This window comes from Phyllobates terribilis, unplaced genomic scaffold (genome assembly GCF_046119375.1).
Source record: "Phyllobates terribilis strain yellow unplaced genomic scaffold, ASM4611937v1 Scaffold_8__6_contigs__length_399053987, whole genome shotgun sequence".
NCBI classification, from domain to species: Eukaryota; Metazoa; Chordata; class Amphibia; order Anura; family Dendrobatidae; genus Phyllobates; species Phyllobates terribilis.
Genome location: NW_027362768.1, coordinates 53642472 through 53661155, shown reverse-complemented (window position 1 = coordinate 53661155; position 18684 = coordinate 53642472). Strand labels below are relative to the sequence as shown.

The 18684-nt window shown below is 44.9% G+C and overlaps 2 protein-coding genes across 6 annotated transcripts in view; one reads left to right on the top strand and one right to left on the bottom strand.

Annotated features, from left to right (window-relative positions):
* The window catches only part of LOC141156694 (uncharacterized), a 55508-nt gene extending 49317 nt beyond the window's left edge, over positions 1-6191 (bottom strand). The window contains exon 1 of one of the 4 annotated variants that reach the window (XM_073642961.1): positions 5800-6191. In XM_073642961.1, coding sequence (XP_073499062.1) covers positions 5800-5951 — 152 coding nt within the window. In that variant the 5' untranslated portion in view covers positions 5952-6191. The remainder of the gene's footprint in view (positions 1-5799) is intronic. The other 3 variants (XM_073642964.1, XM_073642962.1, XM_073642963.1) reach the window with 3 other exon arrangements.
* RNF2 (ring finger protein 2) overlaps positions 5925-18684 on the top strand; it is a 30002-nt gene continuing 17242 nt past the window's right edge. The window contains exons 1-4 of one of the 2 annotated variants that reach the window (XM_073642960.1): positions 5925-6055; positions 9187-9278; positions 9358-9518; positions 17212-17427. In XM_073642960.1, the coding sequence (XP_073499061.1) occupies positions 9192-9278; positions 9358-9518; positions 17212-17427 (464 nt within the window). In that variant the 5' untranslated portion in view covers positions 5925-6055; positions 9187-9191. Of the gene's footprint in view, positions 6056-6126; positions 6195-9186; positions 9279-9357; positions 9519-17211; positions 17428-18684 lie in introns of those variants that run through there. The other variant, XM_073642959.1, reaches the window with a different exon arrangement.

Here is an 18684-nt window from a genome sequence, read left to right as displayed (position 1 = left end):
ATTGAAAAAAATAAAGTTGGATCCAAAATGGCCGACTTTAAAATGGCCGCCACGGTCACCACCCATCTGGAAAAGTTTTCCCCCTTCCATATACTTATGTGCCACAAACAGGAAGTTGATATCACCAACCATTCACATTTAATTTAGGTGTATCCATATAAATGGCCCACCCTGTATATATAGCCTCCAGTAATACATGTATACTCCGAACACAGTATACATACATTATGAAGCCTGTATACAGTGAAGGAAATAATTATTTGATCCCTTGCTGTTTTTGTAAGTTTGGCCACTGACAAAGACATGAAGAGTCTGTAATTTTAAGGATAGGTTAATTTTAACATTGAGAGATACGTAGAATATCCCCCCCCCCCCCAAAAAAAAAAATCACATTGCAGATAAATGTATTTGCATTTTGCAGTGAGAAATAAGCATTTGATCCCCTACAAACCATTATGAGTTCTGGCTCCTACAGACCAGTTAGACGCTCCTAATCAACTCCTTACCTACATTAAAGAAAGCTAAGGCTATGTGCCCACGATGCAGAAATGCTCAGGATTTTTTCCTGAGCGTTTCTTCATCTCCCTGGCAGAAAAAAAACGCAGGCGGATTGTACATGCGTTTTCCTGCCAGGGACAAGCGGAAGTGAAGCGTTCTTCACATGTATTTCCACATGAGGGTTGTCAAGCGCTTTCCAGGCGATTTTAGCATCACTTGGAAAGTGCTTGACAACTTGGTCACACTATATAAATCCATGCAAAAGGCATGGATTTATATAGTGTGACCGAGAGAATGTCAAAAAATAAATGTATACTTACCCTCCGATGGCCCGTGCTGTCTTGCTTCACCGTCCCTGCTGCAGGCAGTGGTAGAGTGAAGGACCGGCCGACGTCAGCGTCACGTGACCCGTCACATGACTCTGACGTCAGTGCAGGTCCTTCATTCCATTGCGAAGTGCCGGGAAGCAAGGAGGAGCGCAGCGCGGGCCGCCGGAAGGTAAGTATATATTTATTTTTTCTTTTCAGCTTTTTTAATGGTACCTGGGTGCGGATGAGACTCTCCTCTCCTTTACACCCGGGTACCATCCGCACATTAGAACGCGCCAATTACGCAAGTACAGATGCAGTCTTGAGGAATTGGAGAGGTCTAATGCAAGTCAATGGCGGCGAAAACGCAACACTTCTGCAAAATAATTGGTAGTGCTGCGTTTTTTTCCGCAATGATGATCCGCAGCGGAAATTTCCGCAGCATGTGCAGCACATGCGGATTATCATTGGGAAACACGGCAGGCCTTCTACCAAGCGTTTTTTAAGCGTTTCTGTAGCGTTTTTGCTGCTGCAGAAATGCTTAAAAAACGCATCGTGGGCACACAGCCTTAGGCTATGTGCCCACGATGCAGAAATGCTCCGGATTTTTCTTGAGCGTTTCTGCATCTCCCTGGCAGAAAAAATGTATGCGGATTTTACATGTGTTTTTCCTGCCAGGGACATGCGGATGTGAAGCGTTCTTCACATGCATTTCCGCATGCGGGTTGACAAGCGCTTTCCAAGCGATTTTAGCATCACTTGGAAAGTGCTTGACAACTTGGTCACACTATATAAATCCATGCGACTGGCATGGATTTATGTAGTGTGACCGAAAGAATGGTAAAAAATAAATATATACTTACCTTCTGATGGCCCCCGATGTCTTTATCCGATGCGTCCTGGCTTGCCGGCAGCTCGCGGTAGACTAAAGGACCTGCCGACGTCAGCGGTCGTGTGACCCGTCACATGACTAAATGATGTCACGGCAGGTCCTTTTCAGACCATCGCGAGCTGCCAGCAAGCTAAGAAGCATCGCTAAGGACACCGGGGGCCATCAGAAGGTAAGTATAATGTATATTTTTTATTTTATTGTTTATTTAACAGGTACTATGGTACCCGGGTGCGGAGGAGAGTCTCCTCTTCTCCAAACCCGGGTACCATCCGCACATTGAAACACATGGAATCCGCATCTTCAGATGCAGTGATGCAGATTACATGCGTTCCAATGCAAGTTAATGGTGGCGAAAACTCCGCGCTTCCGCAAAATAATTGGTAGTGCTGTAGACTTCTCCGCAATGATAATCCGCAGCATGTGCGTAGCACATGCAGATTATCATTGGGGAACATGGCAGACCTTCTACCAACCGTTTTTTATGCGTTTCTGCAGAGGAATTGCCGCTGTGGAAACGCTTAAAAAACGCATAGTTGGCACACAGCCTAAATAGACACCTGTATAAAAGACTCCTGTCCACAGACTCAATTAATCAGTCAGACTCTAACCTCTACAATATGGGCAAGACGAAAGAGCTTTCTAAGGATGTCAGGGACAAGATCATAGACCTGCACAAAGCTGGAATGGGCTACAAAACCTTAAGTAAAGACGCTGGGTGAGAAGGAGACAACTGTTGGTGGAATAGTAAGAAAATGGAAGAAATGCAAAATGACTGTCAATCGACAGCGATTTGGGGCACCATGCAAAATCTCACCTCGTGGGGTATCCTTGATCATGAGGAAGGTGAGAGATCAGCCTAAAACTACACAGGGGGAACTTGTTAATGATCTCAAGGCAGCTGGGACCACAGTCACCAAGAAAACCATTGCTAACACATTACACCTTAAAGGTTTAAAACAGGGCTGTGGAGTCGGCGTCTGTATAAAATAGACCGAATTCATAATAATTTGGGAAAGTTATGAAAGGTCTGTCCTATTCCTGATCTAAGGGTCTAGACTTTTAGCTGAGATGAATCTGTGCTACAGTAAATTTATCACTTAAACATGAGTCATGTATGAGGGAGTCGGAGTCGTGAGGCATGGAAATTGAGGCGTTGGAGGTTTGGCTTACCGACTCCACAGCCCTAGTTTAAAATCCTGCAGTGCCCGCAAGGTCCCCCTGCTCAAGAAGGCACATGTGCAGGCCTGTCTGAAGTTTGCCAATGAATCCCTGGATGATTCTGTGAGTTATTGGGAGAAGGTGCTGTGGTCAGATGAGACAAAAATTCAGCTCTTTGGCATTAACTCAACTCGCTGTGTTTGGAGGAAGAGAAATGCTGCCTATGATCTAAAGAACACAGTCCCCCATAGTCAAGCATGGAGGCGGAAACATTATGTTTTGGGGGTGTTTCTCTGCTAAGGGCACAGGACTACTTCACAGCATCAATGGGAGAATGGATGGAGCCATGTAAAGTAAAATCCTGAGTGACAACTTCCTTCCGTCCGCCAGGACATTAAAAATGGGTCGTGGCTGGGTCTTCCAGCAAGACAATGACCCAAAACATACAGCCAAGGCAACAAAGGAATGGCTCAAAAAGAAGCACATTAAAGGTCATGGAGTGGCCTAGCCAGTCTCCAGACCTTAATCCCATAGAAAACTTATGAAGGGAGTTGACGCTCCGAGTTGCCAAGCGACAGCCTCAAAATCTAAATGATTTAGAGATGATCTGCAAAGAGGAGTGGACCAAAATTCCTCCTGACATGTGCACAACCCTCATCATTAACTAAAAAAAAAAGTCTGACTGCTGTGCTTCCCAACAAGGGTTTTGCCACCAAGTATTAAAGAAGTTGTCCACTACTTTTACATTGATGTCCTATCCGTAGGATAGGGCATTAATGTATGATTGGCCAGGGTCCCAAACGCGGCACCCTTGCCGATCAGCTGTCGGCGGCGGCTGCGAGTGCTCACCTGCGGGGCTCCGCAGTCAAGTGGTAGTGGCTGCCGCGGTGTACTGCACGTCCGCCTCCTATTCAATTGGATAGGGCATCAATGTAAAAGTAGTGGACAACCCCTTTAAGTAAGTGTTGTTTGCCAGAGGGCTCAAATACTTATTTCTCACTGCAAAATGCAAATAAATGTATTTAATTTATACAATGTGATTTTTTTTTTGGATATTCTGTCTCTCAATGTTAAAATTAACCTACCCTTAAAATTACAGACTGTTCATGTCTTTGTCAGTGGGCAAACTTACAAAAACAGCAAAGGATCAAATACTTATTTCCTTCACTGTGTATGTACAGTACAGACCAAAAGTTTGGACACACCTTCTCATTTAAAGATTGTTCTGTATTTTCATGACTTTGAAAATTGTACATTCACACTGAAGGCATCAAAACTATGAATTAACACATGTGGAATTATATACTTAACAAAAAAGTGTGAAACAGCTGAAAATATGTCTTATATTCTAGGTTCTTCAAAGTAGCCACCTTTTGCTTTGATGACTGCTTTGCACACTCTTGGCATTCTCTTGATGAGCTTCAAGAGGTACTCACCGGAAATGGTCTTCCAACAATCTTGAAGGACTTCCCAGAGATGCTTAGCACTTGTTGGCCCTTTTGCCTTCACTCTGCGGTCCAGCTCACCCCAAACCATCTCGATTGGGTTCAGGTCTGGTGACTGTGGAGGCCAGGTCATCTGGCGTAGCACCCCATCACTCTCCTTCTTGGTCAAATAGCCCTTACACAGCCTGGAGGTGTGTTTGGGGTCATTGTCCTGTTGAAAAATAAATGATGGTCCAACTAAACACAAACCGGATGGAATAGCATGCCGCTGCAAGATGCTGTGGTAGCCATGCTGGTTCAGCATGCCTTCAATTTTGAATAAACCCCCAACAGTGTCACCAGCAAAGCACCCCCACACCATCACACCTCCTCCTCCATGCTTCACGGTGGGAACCAGGCATGTAGAGTCCATCCGTTCACCTTTTCTGCGTCGCACAAAGACACGGTGGTTGGAACTAAAGATCTCAAATTTGGACTCATCAGAGCAAAGCACAGATTTCCACTGGTCTAATGTCCATTCCTTGTGTTCTTTAGCCCAAACAAGTCTCTTCTGCTTGTTGCCTGTCCTTAGCAGTGGTTTCCTAGCAGCTATTTTACCATGAAGGCCTGCTGCACAAAGTCTCCTCTTAACAGTTGTTGAAGAGATGTGTCTGCTGCTAGAACTCTGTGTGGCATTGACCTGGTCTCTAATCTGAGCTGCTATTAACCTGCGATTTCTGAGGCTGGTGACTCAGATAAACTTATCCTCAGAAGCAGAGGTGACTCTTGGTCTTCCTTTCCTGGGACGGTCCTCATGTGAGCCAGTTTCTTTGTAGCGCTTGATGGTTTTTGCAACTGCACTTGGGGACAATTTCAAAGTTTTCCCAATTTTTCAGACTGACTGACCTTCATTTCTTAAAGTAATGATGGCCACATGTTTTTTTTACTTAGCTGCTTTTTTCTTGCCATAATACAAATTCTAACAGTCTATTCAGTAGGACTATCAGCTGTGTATCCACCAGACTTCTGCACAACACAACTGATGGTCCCAACCCCATTTATAAGGCAAGAAATCCCACTTATTAAACCTGACAGGGCACACCTGTGAAGTGAAAACCATTTCCGGTGACTACCTTTTGAAGCTCATCAAGAGAATGCCAAGAGAGTGCAAAGCAGTCATCAAAGCAAAAGGTGGCTACTTTGAAGAACCTAGAATATAAGACATATTTTCAGTTGTTTCACACTTTTTTGTTAAGTATATAATTCCACATGTGTTAATTCATAGTTTTGATGCCTTCAGTGTGAATGTACAATTTTCAAAGTCATGAAAATACAGAAAAATCTTTAAATGAGAAGGTGTGTCCAAACTTTTGGTCTGTATGTATATATAGCCTGCAGTAATACATGTATACTCCGCACACAGTCACACAGTGTACACTATGAAGTCTTCATATACATAGCCTGCAGTAATACATGTATACTCCGCACACATAGCCACCGTTACATCTGTACCCTGTACCTGTAATCACACGCTGCACTCACCTCCCTGCGACAGTCACCCGTTTCCTTCCCTATGGTGAGCGGTTGTTGTCGCCTCTTCCGTCCTTCCCTTTCCGCCTCCTCCTCCGTCCTCCCTCCCATCACTGTGTGCAGCATCTTCCCGAGCTCCATTGCGGATGCTGCTGGGCCCGCGCCATATTGTGTCGGTGCAGTGCTAGCCGCAGCTCTCCGCTTGTCCTCCGCCTGTCTGCAGACCGCGTCCCGCCGAGCGCAGTGTGAGTACGGGCTCCTTCCTCATGTGCCTCCATGTTGCCGGGGACGTTGTGCTGGCTGTGATCAGCCGCCGCTGTGTGCTGTGCAGGGGATGCCATTGTCTGCGGAGACGGGCGCTGTGCCCACCGCTGTCTGCACAGGGTAAGAACCGCTGCTGATGCCGGCTGCATGCACAGCTGGGGGGTCGGTGCAGTGTGTCCGACCTATTTATCTCCCGGTATCAGTCCAGCCTGGCAGCTGATTGCCACCCGTCAGTAGTGGCCTGGGAGCAGCCGCTTATATGGGCCTCCTCCAGAGGCTGTAATCCTCTCTCCTGACAGCATGCTGAGACTTGCAGTTCCCAAACAGCCAGGCACCACAGAGCAGCCCCTGTCCATGCCTGTGTGCGCCTACAGTCACAGCGTAGACAATGACCTGAGCCCTGTGTGGGGTAACGGATGGCGGTGGTGACCCCACTACATGTTGTGTAGCCCGGCTGGGGGGCAGCCCACAGTGATGGTATGTGCACCTGGCATCTGCGCCTGGAGAAGCGCTGACTCAAAACTGTGACTGTGAAGACCTGAAGTGTTCCGTTGGCGTAACGCTACTCAGACAAAACAGGGTGCTGGTAAAACAGCGTGGTAATACTTGATTGAACCACAAAGCGGACAATAAAAACATAGAACAGTCCCAGCAAAGACCCAAGATGGTACAACATTACACAGTCTCACCCTTCCTTTTCCGTCTGCCTGAGATAGAACAGCTGCAGCTTTGGAGACTTCCATGGCCGACTACCTCAACCTGAGGGCCCCCAGTTGTGGCGGGCCCCCACAGAGAGAAGGTAGCTGCAAGCTTAGGAAGCTGATAGTCCATCGAGGTACAAGGCCAGGAGACCCGAGGGTCCCAACCTGGCCTCTCCAAGAGTTTCCATGGGGCCAGATGACTGGTGGGTCCCAATCTGGCTTCTCCGAATGTCTCTGGGGATTGCAGGCGACCCGTGGGTCCCTCCTGGCAACCCCAAACAACATATCCATGGGGCCAGGCGACTTCTTCGTCCTCTCCTGGTCTCCCCAAAATGTATCCCTGTCTCTCTGATGGTCAAATGGAGCAAATTCGTATCTTTCTAGTCAGGGCCGATACCCTTTGACTAGAATCATGTAGAATACAAATCTGTGTCTCTTTGGGTGCCATGCTGTCCATCTACTTTCCTTATGGATGTCTCTGATTTTCCTTGTAAAGTGTTTCTGAAGCTCCTTGATTCTCTGTCCCTAGTCTGACTGCTACAAAAACACATGCCCCTTCTGCTTCTCTGGGCTCAGCCCCCTCAATGGCAGAATTGCTCTCACCCTCTTCCCCCAAAGCTAAGTGTGCATTAGTGGAGGTATCTCTCTCAGGTGGACTGCATCACCTGGGTCTACATGTGAGACTTCCTGTGGTGAAGGCTCCGCCGGATCTTCTTTCAACTCTTACACAATGGGCCTAGATGATTTTTTTGAACAATGGTTAGTGTCCTGAGATACTAATGAGATTAGTGGAATGCTGGACTCTTTATAAGTTAAATTAGTGTATATAAACTGGATGAGCAAGCAGAACATTAGTAAAACACGCCAGCAATCTCTAATAAAACACAAAAAGGTATTTCTCTTGGATTAACAAATCTAATCGTCTGGCTAACTAAGATTTTGAGTTGTATCGTCACAGTGACCATCTACAGTTCTGTGCCACTCGCTGTTCACATGGCCAGGCTTTTCATCCTTTCCGGTTTCTAAAAATGTAATGATTTTAAAATAAGTGAGCAACTGTTCTTCAGGCGTCTGGGGACGCTCCACACTTTACAATAGAAGACAATGGATGCCACAAAGCACCCAGAAGACGCCCCCATGGCTTTCTGAGGGAATTTGGTAGCTGTTTCCTCATTGTATAGCATTACAAAAAGTCATAAAATGCCAGTAAGAAACACAACAAAACCCCCCGACGATCAATAACGTCATAAGTGTCCAGGAAACAATCAGAAAAGAGTCTGCAGGGAAACCTGAGGTGTCACCCGCCTGATAGACGTGTGCACGTATCCTCAGTGCTGGCGCTCTGAGACTGGGCAGGATCGCTGCTGTACTGATGGGGGGGGTGATTTAGGTTGTCTTCACACTGCAGCCTTACAGCATTTGGGGTCCTGGGGGACGACATCTGCAAGGAGTTTGTATGTTCTCCCCGTGTTTGCATGGGTTTCCTCCCACACTCCAAAGACAGATTGATAGGGAATTTAGGTTGTGAGCCCCAGTGATGGTGATGTGTGTAAAGTGCTGTGGAATATCATAGCGCTATATAAGTGAATTAATCTACAAGCATTGTTCTGTTGGGTACAAATGGCCATACACTTTAGGCAGCTTTTCCTCTCCACCCCTACAAACATGCACACACAAAGCAGGTGAGCGTGCATGTGGTGTTAGTGGGAGGAGGACAGTAAACCATTGTCGGATACAATTGGTAGGGTTTATTTCCTGTGAGAACAACAGTCTTGAGTATGTTGGCATCCTACAAGCTGAGCCTTCATCTGCCGCCCCCCGGATCAGGACACCATTTTTAAGAAATGGACGGCTGTTACCACTGACATTGTCGGCTTTGACCAATATTCATCTAATATTTTTTGGGGGCTTTTTTTTTCCTTTGGGGCTAAGAATTTACCAGCGGGGAGTAGGTAACTACTTGTTCTACCCTGTAAAGATCTCTCCTGGCTCAGGCAGCGATTCTGATGCTTACTTTGACCCTATGTCAACAGAGCAGCTCTTCCTCATCTTCTGTCACTGAGGCGTCACTGCTGACGTTATGCTGATTGACAGCCTGCTACATGTGGTCAGAGAGCAGGGAGACAGCTGTCAATCAGCATAATGTCAGCAGTGATGTCCCGTCGACAGAGCAGGAGAGAAGGAGCCGCTCTGTAGATTACGTCTTGGGAAGCAGCAGCATGGCTGCCAGGAGCTGTCCGTGACTGCTAAGTGGGAAAAGATCAGCAAACGCAAGTGGTTAGCAACTACCTGCCGATAAGTGCTCAGCCCAATGGGAATTAAGCAAAGTCCCGAATAATCCCTTTAACCCTACCGTCACTTATTGTAGGTGCTTCACACTAACACTATTCTGGTGTCATTCTTCCTTTCAGTAACCATGTCTCAGGCTGTCCAAACCAATGGGGCTCAACCATTGAGCAAAACATGGGAGCTGAGCCTTTACGAGCTGCAGCGGACACCACAGGTAGTCGTCTGACATGCACCAGGAGTGTGCCCTTATTGCTCCTATTCTGCAGTTTAATCAGTCACTTATCTTTTAACAGGAAGCAATTACAGATGGCTTAGAAATTGTAGTGTCCCCGAGAAGCCTGCACAGTGAGCTGATGTGTCCCATCTGCCTGGACATGCTGAAGAACACGATGACAACCAAGGAGTGTCTGCACCGCTTCTGTGCCGACTGTATCATCACCGCTCTCAGGAGTGGGTACGTAACGCCAGGGGCGGCGCTGCGCCAGAACATATGCGGTGCCACACAGTCTTCATTTTTATTTTCTACCATTTGTTTGGATTTATGTTACAATAATTGAAGATGATCTTTGACTCCTTGATGATGAGGCCAGAAAGGCCCTCAATATTCTGCCAAATGTCTTTTTCTTTCGCTTCTCTTCAAAGTTTTTTTTTTTTTTCATTGATGTGGCTGAATGAGGTTCTGTTGTATGAGCGCTGTATGGATACATAAAAGTTATATTTTGTATGGATACATAAAAATTATTTTATATGTATTTTTTTAGTTTTTGCATTGTAAATATAGAAAAAAAAATGTGTTTTTTTTTTGTTTTGTTTATACTTTCAACTATTCACCTTGTACACTAACATAACTTCTTGAATTTATTCTCCAGATTTAGTCATGTGAATACCCATTGTATAGGGTTTTTTGTTACATGTATGAAATGTGTGTGTGTATATATGTGTGTGTGTGTGTGTGTGTGTGTGTATATATATATATATATATATATATATATATATATATATATATATATATTATAATCTCTCTTACTACATAAAAAGCTTAATGTTTAGGTGAGTCTGAGAAAAAAATTAGCTGAAGTTGTACCGTATATACTCAGAATAAGCCGACTTTTTCAGCACATTTTTTGTGCTGAAAAAACCCCCCTCGGCTTATACTCTGGTGGTTGGGGGGGGTGGTGGCGGCGGCAGAGAAGCGGTGCACAGGCATTAGCTGCTGCTGCAGCTACCACGTGTGCCCGCCACTAAAGGTTAGTGAATATTCACTCTTCTCCACGCCCATGGGAGTGGAGAAGAGTGAATATGCATTTTCTTTAATAGCGGGCACAGAGGAGTGCTGAACTGCGGCTGCGATTGACAGTACCAGCTATTAAAGAAAATACATATTCACTCCTCTCCACGCACATAGTCCCAGTGTGGAGAGGAGTGAATATCCTAGGACCTCACCTCAGCGTCTGAGGGCGCATGGCAGTGATGTCATGGGCTGCTCAGATGCTGACATGAGCTGCTGGCATACAGGATGCAGAGGTGAGGAAGGAAGGTGAGTATAAGTGTTTATTTTTTTTTTTTCATGTGTGCAGTGATGGGGGGCCATGTATACCAGGATTGGGGATGAGAGGGGGCCATTCATACAAGGATGGAGGCCATTCTTACCTAGATGGGGGAGCATGCTTACCAGGATTGGAGGATGAGGGGTACCATGCATACCAGGATTGGAGGATGAGGGGTACCATGCATACCAGGATTGGAGGATGAGGGGTACCATACATACCAGGATTGGAGGATGAGGGGTACCATGCATACCAGGATTGGAGGATGAGGGGTACCATACATACCAGGATTGGAGGATGAGGGGTACCATACATACCAGGATTGGAGGATGAGGGGTACCATACATACCAGGATTGGAGGATGAGGGGTACCATACATACCAGGATTGGAGGATGAGGGGTACCATACATACCAGGATTGGAGGATGAGGGGTACCATACATACCAGGATTGGAGGATGAGGGGTACCATACATACCAGGATTGGAGGATGAGGGGTACCATACATACCAGGATTGGAGGATGAGGGGTACCATACATACCAGTATAGGAGGATGAGGGGTACCATACATACAAGGATGGGGGCCATTCTTACCTGGATGGGGGAGCATGCTTACCAGGATTGGGGATGAGGGGTGCCATGCATACCAGGATTGAGGATGAGGGGCCATGCATACCAGGATTGGGGATGAGGGGTGCCATACATACATACAGTACAGACAAAAAGTTTGGACACACCTTCTCATTTAAAGATTTTTCTGTATTTTCAGGACTATGAAAATTGTACATTCACACTGAAGGCATCAAACTATGAATTAACACATGTGGATTATATACTTAACAAAAAAGTGTGAAACAACTGAAAATATGTCTTATATTCTAGGTTCTTCAAAGTAGCCACCTTTTGCTTTGATGACTGCTTTGCACACTCTTGGCATTCTCTTGATGAGCTTCAAGAGGTAGTCACCGGAAATGGTTTTCACTTCACAGGTGTGCCCTGTCAGGTTTAATAAGTGGGATTTCTTGCCTTATAAATGGGGTTGGGACCATCAGTTGTGTTCAGAAGTCTGGTGGATACACAGCTGATAGTCCTACTGAATAGACTGTTAGCTGCTTTTTTCTTGCCATCATTCAAATTCTAAGTAAAGAAAAACGAGTGGCCATCATTACTTTAAGAAATGAAGGTCAGTCAGTCCGAAAAATTGGTAAAACTTTGAAACTGTCCCCAAGTGCAGTTGCAAAAACCATCAAGCGCTACAAAGAAACTGGCTCACATGAGGACCGCCCCAGGAAAGGAAGACCAAGAGTCACCTCTGCTTCTGAGGATAAGTTTATCCGAGTCACCAGCCTCAGAAATCGCAGGTTAATAGCAGCTCAGATTAGAGACCAGGTCAATGCCACACAGAGTTCTAGCTGCAGACCCATCTCTACAACAACTGTTAAGAGGAGACTTTGTGCAGCAGGCCTTCATGGTAAAATAGCTGCTAGGAAACCACTGCTAAGGACAGGCAACAAGCAGAAGAGACTTGTTTGGTCTAAAGAACACAAGGAATGGACATTAGACCAGTGGAAATCTGTGCTTTAGTCTGATGAGTCCAAATTTGAGATCTTTGGTTCCAACTACCGTGTCTTTGTGCGATGCAGGAAAGGTGAACGGATGGACTCTACATGCCTGGTTCCCACCGTGAAGCATGGAGGAGGAGGTTTGATGGTGTGGGGGTGCTTTGCTGGTGACACTGTTGGGGATTTATTCAAAATTGAAGGCATACTGAACCAGCATGGCTACCACAGCATCTTGCAGCGGCATGCTATTCCATCCGGTTTGCGTTTAGTTGGACCATCATTTATTTTTCAACAAGGCAATGACCCCAAACACACCTCCAGGCTGTGTAAGGGCTATTTGACCAAGAAGGAGAGTGATGGGGTGCTACGCCAGATGACCTGGCCTCCAGAGTCACCAGACCTGAACCCAATCGAGATGGTTTGGGGTGAGCTGGACCGCAGAGTGAAAGCAAAAGGGCCAACAAGTGCTAAGCATCTCTGGGAACTCCTTCAAGATTGTTGGAAGACCATTTCCGGTGACTACCTCTTGAAGCGCATTAAGAGAATGCCAAGAGTGTGCAAAGCAGTCATCAAAGCAAAAGGTCGCTACTTTGAAGAACCTAAAATATAAGACATATTTTCAGCTGTTTCACACTTTTTTGTTAAGTATATAATTTCACATGTGTTAATTCATAGTTTTGACTCCTCCAGTGTGAATGTACAATTTTCAAAGTTATGAAAATACAGAAAAATCTTTAAATGAGAAGGTGTGTCCAAACTTTTGGTCTGTACAGTACATACAAGGATTGAGGATGAGGGGGCCATGCATACATCTACTTCAGTAGGCCAGAAGAGCAACATACAGAGATTTCCACGCTATCTGCCCTGGGCAATTCACTTTTTGAATTGGCGAACGTCTCTGTAATCTTCTAAATTTTATTTTTGTTTTCTGTAATGCCATTTACTAATTTATTAATTATGACACCTTTGTTGTTTATCATGTAAAAAGGCTGAAAGTAAATAGACATGGGTAATTTGAGTTTGTTTTTATTATGTAGAGCACATTTTTCTAGCTTCCCAAATATATATATATATATATATATATATATATATATATATATATATATATATATATATATATAATATTATATTATATTATATTGCCAGCTCTGGTAAAAATTAAGAGACCACTGAACAGTTTTCTATTGGAAAGCATGGAAAGACTGGTGGAAAGCATGCCAAGACGAATGAAAGCTGTGATTAAAAATCATGGTTAGTCCACCAAATATTGCCTAATATTGATTTCACAGTTAAAACATGAGTAATTTGAGGTCTGAAAGCACTTTCTTTTTTAGTATTTTGACGCTTTATCATTTGTTGCAAATAAATACAAAATTTTTAGCTTTGAATTTCGGAGACATGTTGTCAGTAGTTTTTAGACTAAAACAACAATGTACATTTTACTCAAAAATATACCTATAAAGAGAAAAATCAGAGAAACTGAAAATTTTGCAATGGTCTCTTCATTTTTGCCAGAGCTGTTTGTTTATAATTTTTTTTAGTTTTTTTATTTCAACAAAGATCTGTGAGGAACATTTTATCATTTTAATTCCACTGTAGTTACTCCATCCATAGAAGCCCCAAGTACAGGGGAAAAAAAAGCCCACTGGGGAGACAGAAGTCATTGACAGAGCTGACCTGGCTCTGCTAGGACCCAGCACTTCTGAAATGCTGGCAGACACACAGCGATCATGTGATCGCATGGTCATATAGAAGCATAGGTAGTGCCAATGCTTCTACACACTACATAACTCACACTGACCGCCGTGTGGCCAGCAACATAACAGGTAGAAGTAGTGACCAGTTCTGTCTTGTCCCCAGCTATGTCTAACAGCCAGGCACCTGACCTGCTCTAGGAGGTTTAATCACTTCACGAAATTTGACGTATCTATACGTCATGGTCGGATAGGGGTTCCCTACTGATGACGTATAGGTACGTCATGATGTTCGTGCATGGCACAGGAGGTATGCCCGGGTGATCGCCGCTGAGACTCATCTCTCACAGCCTGGAGCGGTGCTCTCGCTGTCTCTGGCTGTTTAACCCCCCCAAATGCCACAATCGATATCGATCACAACATTTAGAAGGCAGGGAGGGGGTTCCCTCTCCTGTCTGATCGGCGCCCCCGTCCCCCACCCCGTGACGTTGTCATGGCAACCCGGGGTCGTCATGACGACCTCTGGGTTTGCCAGCTGCGGCAAGCCTGTTAGACCATGCTGGGTGTATGGTCTAAGAGGCTTGTCAGTGTAACACTGATAGGTATAAAACATTGCAATGCATTATACCAGCGATCAGAGTGATAAAAGTTAAAATACCATAAAACCATTTCATTTTCATTTTTCATTTGAGAACCCCCAGTGCATGCTGGGATACTCAGCGAGTCGTCATCATCAGGGGGCAGAGGTTGCAGTCTCTGCCCCCTCCCTAAAGCGAAGTGTCAACGGTGACCTCCATATTAGGGGCTGCGATAGTCCCTGTTCTACTGAGCATGTGTCGGTTGTCAATTCCAAGGTATGCTCAGCAGGATCTCGTCACTATGCACCGTGACTTCACTAACTCTTCGCGAACTACGAACAGTGCACACGGTCAGCTTTTATGTAAGGAGATAACCCAGCATGCAGAGGCCAGTACTGGCTTCACAAGTGACATTAGGGACTTTGTTAGAAAAGAGATTAGATTATGACATTAAATAGACAGACATTTAGGATTAAAATAAATGTTAGCTTCAGAGCACCCATTTTAAAGTGCACCTGTCAGCAGGATTGTGCTCAGTAAACTACATACACTGTCAGGTGGGCGCCATTACACTGATTAATATGATACCTTGGTTGATGAAATCCGTCCTGTGGTTCTTGTGTAAGCTTTACTTTCAGTTTGGAGTTAATGATATGCTTGTGCTCTGGGGCGGCCTGTGGGGGGCGCTCTATCTGGTTCTCTGCTTACATATTCATCTGTATGCTCTTATGACAGCTCTCTAATCATTAAGTGACCTGCCCCCTATTTTACATAATGCATCTATTAGTGCGGAGCTAGGTAAAATAGGAGGCAGGTCAGTGAAGGCACAGTGTGCTGTCTTAAGAGCATACAGATGAATATGTAAGCAGAGAACCAGATAGAGCCCCCCCTCACAGGCCACCTCGAAGCACGAGCATATCATTGTCTCCAAACTGAAAGTAAAGATTACACAAGAACCATAGGATTCTTGTGTAATCACAAGGACACAAGATTGACAGCAGCATTTAACATGATAACAGCCGTGGGTGGAGATGTTAGAAGCAGATGACGGCTGAATAACTCAGCCATCATCAGCCGGGAAAGATGCGGGCTCTGCATGTGAGCCCGTAGCAAAGACAGGGACTCAACATATGATGTTAGTTTACATCATATGTCGTGAAGGGGTTAAGTAGGCTGGTGTACTTACTATGAAAAACCATGTTAGAATGGCTGTATAATTCTGATATTAAAGAAGAACTCCCTTTTTATTTCCTAAACCTGTGTAAATGTATATGTAGAGTGGTGTAAATGCAGTGCTATACTTACTGTGCACCGTCTTCTCCAGTTTTCAGCACCGCTTCAGTCCTCTTCTTTGTCATCTGACTTCTATTCCAACTCACTGACTCACACTGGGGTTTATGTGTGAGATGGAAGTCAATATTACAATGTATGGAGCCTTGTTCCTGCGCTCCATAGGATTATATTGTAAAAACGACTTCTGGCTCACGCACAGATCCCAGTGTGATGTGGAGAATCAGAACTTCAGTCACGTGACTCGGAAGAGGACTGTAGAGGTGCAGGACACCAGAGAAGCTGGCGGCCGATGAGTATATTACCACACTTAAACTACACTACATATACATTTACTCAGGTGTAGGCAATACAAAGTTTTGTGGGAGTGCTTCTTTAGAATGAGCATTTTGTGAGTCCAGCAATTGATTGATATAGCTGGTGTCCAAGTGTATTCAGTCTCTGCCAACCCAGCTTGACTGGCAGCGACAGCTCATACTGAGCAGTGTGGGATCTCAGCAGCATAAGGGATACTGAGGTTCTGTCAATCAAGCTAGCTAAGTGGACTTCCAACTTCTACTAAGAAGTTGCCTGAAATATCTCCCATCACATAACTCAAGCTGCAACGCGTCCTTGGCATGTATTGGAACAAGTAGTCTGAAGAAAGCCTGATATAGATACATGTCTTTGCGTGATTTTAGAACAATGTCCTATCATGCTCAGTAGTGGCATCATGAATGAGCATAACTGATCTGCTCTTTCAGCCTGAACACAGAACAGGACCGACGCAGGAGACCCGTTCTGGTGAGTCAAACTGACAGCTTTACAGTAGGGCACAGAGGCTGACTGAGCAGAATGAGTTGACAACTGAGCATGGAGCCAAACTGAAGCAGGGGAAAAAGTCCATTCTACTTTAGCCCTGCTCTGTGTCCAGCTGTAAACCTGTTGGGCTGAGGGAGAAGATCAGTTTTGCTCATTCCTAATGCTGCTCTTCAACATGACAGAAGCTTGTATTAAGGGTGTATTCATACTGAGTGTTTTTTTTGCAGCGTATTTGGGGCAGAAACACTTCAAAAAACATGAAGAGTTCAAAACCACAAGTTTTGATTGGAATTTGGAGAGTTTCTGCTCTGAAAACCCAGAAAAACATCAGTGTAAGCACACACTTACATCGCTCACAATATTTGTCTTGGTAGTGTTCCTTCAGGCAAACCCGTCCTAATGCGTGCCTAAGATGGATTGCCACCAGAAATATGTGACTGGCATTTTGCACAGCTTGTCGGCGAATCCCCTTAAGCTAAAACTTTCAAAAAAGGATTATTTTCGTTCTTTCATTTCTTTTAAAGACAAACACCAGCCTCTTCAGGTCCAAGAGATCTATTTAGTATTTTATATAGTTTTTGTTTTCAAACCTAAGGATGTATCCCATTTAAGTGTTATTTACGTGGTTTACTAGTTCACTTATTTTTTACACTGCCATAATATTTTTTCAAACAGAAATAAGGAATGTCCGACGTGTCGTAAAAAGCTGGTATCCAAAAGATCACTACGACCAGACCCAAACTTTGATGCCCTGATAAGTAAAATCTATCCGAGTCGAGATGAATATGAAGCTCATCAGGAAAGAGTTCTGGCCAGGATCAGCAAACATAACAATCAGCAAGCGCTAAGCCATAGTATTGAGGAGGGCCTAAAAATCCAAGCCATGAACAGGTAATGTGATTGATACTGTATGCTGTAATGTGCAGTATGAATGAGGTTCTATTAATCCAGGTATGTGGCCCTCATTCTTTTTTTTTTTTTCCTTTCACAACTTGGTAACAATTACTGATGCGCGAGCGTGCTCGGCACTGCTTGATACTCGACCCTGCGTTGGGGTGCTCTATCGAGTATTGAGCAGTGCCGAGTATTGCGTGGTGCTGGAGTGGGGTCCCTGTAATAAGACCATTTGATTCTGAATCGGCTGAGCTGCACTGAAGCCAGGAATTCTCCTGCTGGGAGAGCAGGGACTCCTCAGACTCTTTGTGAGTTGAAGAGCTCCGGGGGCATGGTCTCTCTCTTCCTGTAAGAAGCTCACTTGAATCATCTGAGCCGCGCGCTGCACTGAAGCCAGGTATATCCATCTGTCTCTCCATATCTATCTCCATATCGTGGGTGGATATGGATGTGGAGATGGATGGATATACCTGGCTTCAGTGTGATGTGGGGCTCAGATGTTTCAAGTGAGCTTCTTACAGGAAGAGAGAGACCATGCCCCCGGAAGCTCTTCAACTCACAAAGAGTCTGAGGAGTCCCTGCTCTCCCAGTAGGGGAATTCCCAGCTTCATTGCAGTGTGGCTCAGCTAATTCTGCATTAAATGAGCTCCCTCTTTACTAATAGAGAACTCTCTCTCATCGTCCACCTACCTGGCCGTCGAGTGCAGGTCTCCCGGAAGAATGCTCAAGTCCTTCATTGACTTACATTATACTCGGTACTCGAGTTAAGCAGGTCCGAGCGTGCGACCTGCTCGATTTAAGTACCAAACACTCGAGCAGTTTACTGCTAACTCATCACTAGTAACAATCCAAAACTGAAGTGATTGTAAGCACATTTTTAGCATTAGTGTTAGCAGGAGCTCCGTATTCCAATGCATGTTGGTGGAGTTGTATATTCTGGGCACTACAGCTCATATAAAACTACAACATTAGATTGTCAGTTGTCGTAGCCTGGTGCCTGATGCACAGAACATGGTCCTCCAGACTCAATACAGTATGTGCAAACATGGAGCATTTTTTTTCCTGTATCGACCCATAACAAAGCAGGTACTAAAAAAAAAGTTGTATTTTCAGAGAAAATGTTAAAGGCGTTTTCCTGGATGAAATTCCTGATGATCTATCCCCAGGATAGGTTATCAGTTTGAGAATGGTCAGGTCCAACACCCCCACCTGTCAGCTGATATTTGCTCCAGCAATATACAGAGCTGGGTTCCA